We start from the raw sequence: 8001 nt of genomic DNA on the forward strand, positions 1-8001 counted from the left end.
TTTTCTATATTCTTGTATAACTTATTCTTCCTTCATCATCTTGGAAAAGGCTCCATCAAAGGAGCCTTCTTCATTTTGGAGAGCTGGATTCCAAGACACTCCCACAACTCCAGCTTGTAGGGTAGAAGATAGTCTAGGACTATAAACTGGTATATATCGAGTTTTATTTTGTTGATCTAGCTATGGTAAGCTAGCCAGAAAAGAAGCTAGCTAGCTAACAGTTAGTTAGTATTGTACATATTTCTCTTTCTCACTAGTGATTGATTGTAAAATAAGACTTACATGCATCAGATGTGCAAGCAGCTGTGTGAAATGAATAGTATGTGTTTCGTTGTGAATACATACTGTATGGGTTATTTTTGACCCATGTGTGTAAAAGTGATGTACAAATCCAAAACAAGATTTGTAATGAATACTTTAAAGGATCAAATATATTCATTTCACACATATAGCAAAGAAACACTCAGTCATGCATGATATAACAAAGGAAGTTAATATGGTTCATATTTGATCCATGTTGTGCATTTGAAGGGTAGTGATACAAAAATGATTTTTATTCAAAAAGTAAGTTAATTTGGGAATACCTGAAATACTGAATGATATGTTGACCTATGTTGTGTATAAAAGGGCTAAGCTGAAATCATAACACTTGTTTGGAAACTTAGTATTTAACTCCAGCCAGGCTTTATGTCAAAAACATTAGAAAGGATTCATTAAGCAAATAATTCCTTGTTTTCAGTTTGCTTTAATGTCACAGTGTCAGTGGTCATATATTATGTTGATTTGTTAGACTGTTGCAAAGGTGAAAAATTTATAAAATCTATTGAGAAACAAGAGTGTTTTTGACCTGAAGAGATCTAACGTATGTAGTGATGTTGATAGCACCACCCACAGCCAAAAGGAGGTAAGCCTCGTTTTACAACTCTAATTCGATTTACATACAATGTTCACCTTGTGGTCTACACTTGATGGCTTGGACCGTAATGCGTGATTAATGGGCCTGATCAAGAGCCGCGTGACGGACACAGGAAGTGACGTGTGATCCTTCCGAGATCAGAATTGCTTGTGCCCGCACAGTGCTGCTCGCGGCCCTAGTTTTAAAACTATTATTCTAAAAAACGTTGGCAGCTGCTTATGTCCTATTCTATATAATGCCTTATAACTGACAGGCATAAACTCCATTTGTGTCATTTAGAGTTTATGTTCAGTAGTTTATCATATTTTTTAAATCCTTAAAGATATATGTTCATATTTAAAGTGTAGTACTTGTGAAAACATTGTTTTTACTGTATATATACAATTACAGGTGTATTTGGATCTATAGCAACATCCAGGTATATGGTAACTAGATGCTTGTCAGGAGAGCAGGTCAGTATTTTGTTTTGTTTCTTTTAAATAAAAATAAAATATCCACTTCTGGTGCAAATAAACGAGTCTCTGGTTCAAACGCTTCACCCTAGTAATTTACAGTCTCACGTACATCCTCCTGGCCGGTAGGTTGCGGTAGTGAGCCGGGATGTCGACTGACCGCCTCATAAAAACAAACTCAAAAGAAGTCGATGAAGGAACAGAAAGAAACAGGAAGAAGAAGAAGAAGCAGAAGAAGAAGACGACTACGACGACGAGATCGGTAGCATAATGGCTGCGTCCAGGAGACTAACAAAGGTAAAAACAAATAATAAGATACGTTCATTCAATCAATTCTACGTCGGTAGGGTTCAATCTACTTGTCTCGGCTGTATGTTAGTTGCTAAAAACCCGTCGGCCGCGTGTAAATGTCTTTTCGTTCATGTGACCGACGAAATGAAAGGACCATGACGTCCGACAGACGGTGACTGGGGGAACTAGTTAGTTAGTAAGAGTGAGTCAGCAGCGACTCAAACAGCAGCGGGCGGGCCACGCGTCGTTAGCCGAAGGGCGAGCCGATGAGTCGGCGTGTTCGTCGGAAGTGAAGCCCCTGGTTCCACGAGCCATCACCGTGTGGAGAGACGCGGCCGTGCCGAAAACATGGAGACTTTGAGGCCGGGGCGTGACTTTAGACCTCAGCGCCGAGATTATTCTACCAAAAAACCTTGAATTAACGAAACGACTACACGCAGACTATGAATCCATAGCTGAATCGACGTAAATAAATCGGTTATTTCCGATTTAAAGATTCCGAGTTTTGTCTCGTCAGTCCCTCCTATCTGAGGATTTGCGGCTTTTCCCAGTTTTTTTTTTTTTTTTAATTTCAACCATTTTAGGCTCAAATTTAATAATTATGTTCTTTGGTCATTCTATAACAGGTCAAGTTATTTTACTGACCGGTACATTCAATGGAATATCATAAAATTGTGAAAAATATTCAGTTGAGTTGTAAAGTGTTCGGAAATTGCATTTTATTGTTAAACAAAAAAAATAACCGTTATTATTATTCAGTGAAAATGTAAATTAAACCCTACAGTCATTCAGATTGTCTACAAATGTTAATGCAATGTTCACAAAAAATATAAAAGTGCAAATGTAATGGTCAAAGTTTGGGCTGAATGAACCAGTACATAGTTGTCACGGCTTTTAGATGTGAAAAAGGTTAAAATCTTGTTTTACTTGAGTGTTATAGACAGTAAATGACTTTCTCCGGAACTTTGAGTCTGATTGTTTCAGTTTCAATGCGATGTACCAGCATTTGGTTTTGATTTACAACAAGGTCCTTGTGTTAGGAATTAATCAAGTGAGAACATCAGTCAAGTATTTTGTTTCCGCTTCTGAATTCCCCACACAAATACTAACGGGAAGTAGAGGATTTAGTAGAGATGTACTTCTTCCCCTCAGTTTAAAGTATTTACTTGATGACAACGCAGTAAAATTATATGAGCTGCAAGTGGAGCTACAACTATTTAGAATTGGTGCTTGAAAAAACCCATGATTCTAATATTTTAGTACAATCACTGACTAGTATAACTCTGGAGCTTTTTTTGTGTTTTTTCCAACTAAAGTACTTATATTTTTTTCGTATGTCCTACAAAACACTAAAGAGGTTTCCTGGGTTGAAAATACAACCTGTAAATATGAGTTGATGATCTTTTCTGTCATGCAGGAGACTTTATTTTATTAGATTTTTTTCAACTCAGTTCGAGGGATTTAGAAATGTCTTTGAAAACCGTTTTTAAGAGTTTTGTATTTAATTTGGTTTCCTTTGTGACTCGCCTGTAATAATACAGGAGTGGCACCCACTGAGGACGAGGACTAGTGGCTCATCACATGGTGAAGCCATGTTGAGCTAAAATTATTAATACAGTATTAAAGTGAAAAAAACATTTGTAATTATTTATACACTACCACCAAGTTGATACCTATTTGCACATGCACATATTTATTAGTACATTATTCAAAGGAAATGGATTATTCAAATGAAAATGGTAATTAATTAGATGTTGTTACACCATCACCTTGACTGAGAACTTGTGATATGACCAAATGATTAATTGTTTGATCGATGATAAAAACAATCAATAGTTTCTGCCATATTACAATAAAAGCAGATCAATAATTATGATAATGGTTACAACAATAGTTAATATTGATATTGGCTCAGTTAACATATGGGACATCATTGTACTGGTTTGTTAGGGAACTCAGGCATGAAGCGCTCAACAGTCACATTCCCAGAAACATGTGTTGCGATATGAATCACTGAATTAACCATCTACCACAGAGGTCTCCACAATATTTACAGTTTTGTTGTTCATTGTACAGAAGGAGAATACATTTTGTAACCAGTCAAAATGAGCAGAGTGGAGCTGACTCATTGTGGAGAGAGTGACATAACTGTTTGACTGGACTCAGTACGTTAGGGACGTATAACAAGGCTCTAACTACCGGGTGTTTGAAACATTAACATTATTATATATATCATAAAAGTGGATGTTAAGGCAGCACAGTTGCATTAGGCTTTACAGGTGCAGCTCACAAAGTGGCCACAGAGAGTGCATCTGCCATGAGTGAGTGCTTTCCCATTGAAATGTTGTGATACCATTTTTCTGATACTGAGTACCAATCTGATACTGGTGCATTTAGAAAAATAACAACCTATGTAATGTATATAAACATCTAAGTAAATCTTGGAATACACAACATCCCTCGAACCTGATGTCTTGAATGCAGTACATGTCATGGTATCACTTCTGGGACTTTCCAGTATGAAACAATACCAAATTTTGCAACATTTTATGTAGCTCGCCAATCTGTATTGCCAGTGGCAGTACAGCACAACTGCTGTTGGCTGTGGAGATGCATTAATATATCTTAAGGACAGGGAATCGGATTGGTACATAGATTTGAGTACTCACCAATGCACAACCAGTTATTTTCAGCAGTATCTGAGGTATTTCCAATAGTGGTATTGGTATGAAAACATCTCTAATTTCCCAGTAATCGGATCATTTTATCCGATTTTAAATCAACTTTTTCTTTCTTTCAGGAGCTCGGTGACATCAGGAAATCTGGACTGAAGCATTTCCGCAACATTCAGGTCGACGAATCAAATATCTTAACCTGGCAAGGGCTAATTGTTCCTGTAAGTATTCAACTATTACTAAAGTGAACTTTTAACTCCCAGTTTAAACTGTATATTTTGTGTCCTGCAACAGCATTCAATTTATGTCCTGTGCTCTTTTCTGACAAGCATTCAAAAATCAGTTTTTATATGATGGAACAAACACCTTTAAGAGCCTTTTACAGGGTTTTCATCTTAAAATTAAATGGCTTGAAACATTAAGCTGGAGACGGTTATTTATACCGACTCGGGATTCTAACTTCAGAGCTGCTATCATCTTAACACAGACCCCTAAACCCCTCCGGCTGCTGGGAGCAAAAGGACCTAATAAATAATTATAATTCTTATTTTGGTCCAAGGATTGTCCTCCATATGACAAAGGAGCATTTCGCATTGAGATCATCTTCCCTGCCGAGTACCCCTTCAAGCCACCCAAGGTAACTTTCAAGACAAAGATCTACCATCCCAATATTGACGAGAAGGGTCAGGTCTGCCTGCCTATTGTCAGTGTGGAGAACTGGAAACCAGCAACAAAAACCATCCAAGGTAAGAGAGGAGGGGGTGTACTGTTCACAGCTTGTTTCTACTGCCTCCAAGTGGCCAATAATCTGCTATTGCATGTTTTAAAAGGTGGAAAAGTTCCCACAGAAATTCCTCACTGCTGTTTGTGATAATCTGCAGTTTATTTATTACAAGTGTCTAAAACCCCTCAAACAAGAAAATGGGAACCTTTTATTTATAAGTCACGTGTGTTCCCATTCCATCTCTCCTCCAGTGATCAATAATCTCATTGCTCTGGTGAGCGTCCCCCAGCCCGAGCACCCGCTGAGGGCAGACCTGGCCGAGGAATACACTAAAGACCAGGGTAAATTCATGAAGAATGCCGAGGAGTTCACAAAGAAACACAGTGAAAAGCGACCTATGGACTAATGTCACCACACTGACACTCACGGCTGTTGGCCTCCTTTCTGTTTCCTGTTGAAAAAGCTCACCCTGATTCTCTGTTCTTATCTCGAAAACCACACAGAGTTGCCCAGATTTGTGTTCCTGCATTGTTTTAGCACTCTGCACCACTAATAGAGGATTGTGTTTTCTGTTTCACTTTGCCAAAAAATTAAGAAAAAGCAGTAATTTTGCTGAATAGGCAGGTTCTGGCCTCTAGGTGTCACCTTTTGATTTGTTGATGGCTTCTTTCTACTGATTTCTTTATAGAAAAACAAGAAAATTGTCAGAGGTGGCATCCTGCAAAGTTAAACATCAGGAATAATTAAAATGCTGTTCTTACTTAAATGTTGAATGTGTTCTCAGATTGATCATTAGTTCATGCAGACATGTTTACAGATTTTATAGCTTTGTTTTCAGAAGTTAAAACCATGCAGCATCCAATGGTGTTAGTCTATATCTTTTTTCCTTATTTGCTTTTTGGTTCCGTCTGTACTCTGTAAAATCACCTATTGCAGTACATGGAAAAGTTTGATGATTCAGAACTTGTAAAAAAAAGTTTATGAAATGAATTAACAACCATTTGTCTTTGTATTTTGAGACGTTTTGGGACAGAAATCCCTTCGAACTATTATCACTCCTCTGTTGGCCTCCCAGGAAAGTACACACAGTCAGGGAGCATTACATTACTTTTTATGCAGGTGGGGAATTGGATGTTTTTGTTTTGTTGATATAACTACTGGATGTCTGGATACCAGACATAGTTCTTTGGGCACGTCACAGTTTCTTTGGTCTATTATTGCATCTTTCATGACAGAAATAAGACAAACCCTTTGTTTTAGAGCTATTGTTAACACACAGGGTTGATCTTCTGCACTGTTCAATGTCACCTAATCACACTCACTGACAATATTGTCATACTAGGAGCATTCTATAGAAAGCGCTGATTGGTTGTTTGAATTGCAATTGGTTTTCCGTCTGCTGTTAATGTTTCTGTAATCAGCAGTTGAACAGCGCTAATTTAAAAGCTTTCCTCGTCAAACACCGGTGGCTGTCGAATCCTAGCACAGACCCGGCCCGCTCTATGCTGTCAACACATCCAGCTGCAGGTGGTAGACAGAAGGTCTTCATTGAATAAAGATCTGTGATGGATGCTTAATCAAACTTGTATGTCTTTTGTTTATCATCTTCAGATATTATATCTTTGTATAAACTGCAACAAATGAGAAACATCAGCGCCGATTATTTCATACAGAGAACAGAGTGGTTTGATGAGCCTAAAAAGGATTTGAGGTGTAATATTAAATTATGGAGCCTCAGCACTGGCAAAATGTAGTAAAGGTTATGAAAAGACTCGGGTGCAAACAGTAATCTCATGCCACACAGGTAAAAGACGGAAAATTATAAACATAAATTAACATGTAACCAACTCATCTACATTCTCTTTATTTTACATGTCTTCTACGCTATTGTACCAAGGACGTCTTTTATGACCTTAAACAACAAAAAAATGAAACTAAACATGGCTTCTAAGAATCCATTCACTAAACCCCCTTATGGAAACCTGATGACATGACTTACAACACCATCTATCGTTGCATCACTTGTCTCAGGCCTACATGTCAGTCCCCAACCGGCTGTGTGCGTGCATGCAGGAGAACTGGCAGAACCTTAGTTATTCCCTCTGATAAGAGAGGCCCACAAACTATAACTAACAATGAAAGTCTCCTAACAGGTAAAGTTTGTTCATCAAAGCCTGATGTATCTTATTCATCCCTATAAAACATTTAAATACACTAACACTGGGTCAAATGTTCATTCATCACTATGAACACACTCAGTATTTCAGGTATTCCCAAATTAACTTGTTTTTGATCATCACAAATCCTTATTTAAATTTGTCCTGTTACTTTTTGAATAAAAATAATGTTTGTATCATTACCCATCTAATGCATAACAAAGGTCAAATATGACCTATATTCATTTACTTTTTTATTTCATGCATGGCTTAGTGTTTTTTTGTTATATGTTGGAAAAATATATACTGATCCTTTAAAGGGGACATATTATGAAAATACCAATTTTGTCAGGCTTCTTCAAGTTAATTTGGGTATCTGGCATGTCTACCGACCCAAAAACTCTGGGAAAAAAACAACTCCCGCAATTTGTTATGGTTCCTTTAAGTCAGAAACGTCATGCTTGAGTGACTGCGAATGCACTTCCGTATCATTCTCTCGTCACAATAAAATGGGAGTCTCTCTTACATGACCTTGGCCCGGCCCCCACATCTCATCGGCCCCCACATCTCATCGCCCCCCCCTACACTCATTATAGTTACATTATTTGCCAAAGCAATTCACTTAGGCTCATTCGATTTTTAAAAGAACAGGCACTCAAAAGAGGTCAATTTGAGGAGGGCTGTGTTAGACAGGGTAAAAAGGGTGCCATTTTAAATGATCCTTGAGGTATTTTGACCAAATATGTTAGACATTTCATTAAGACCCAAAGGAACCATATCAACTGTG

At 37.7% G+C, this 8001-nt stretch overlaps 1 protein-coding gene across 1 annotated transcript; it reads left to right on the top strand.

The window, feature by feature from the left end:
• Positions 1–1508: 1508 nt before the first annotated feature.
• ube2l3a (ubiquitin-conjugating enzyme E2L 3a) lies at positions 1509–6640 on the top strand. Its single transcript, XM_053411337.1, has 4 exons — positions 1509–1665; positions 4460–4555; positions 4894–5080; positions 5310–6640. The coding sequence occupies exons 1-4, from the start codon at positions 1639–1641 to the stop codon at positions 5462–5464; spliced, it is 465 nt and encodes a 154-aa protein (XP_053267312.1). The 5' UTR covers positions 1509–1638; the 3' UTR covers positions 5465–6640.
• The last annotated feature ends 1361 nt before the right edge of the window (positions 6641–8001 follow it).

The sequence above is a fragment of the Pleuronectes platessa genome, chromosome 19 (assembly GCF_947347685.1).
Source record: "Pleuronectes platessa chromosome 19, fPlePla1.1, whole genome shotgun sequence".
Classification (NCBI taxonomy): Eukaryota; Metazoa; Chordata; class Actinopteri; order Pleuronectiformes; family Pleuronectidae; genus Pleuronectes; species Pleuronectes platessa.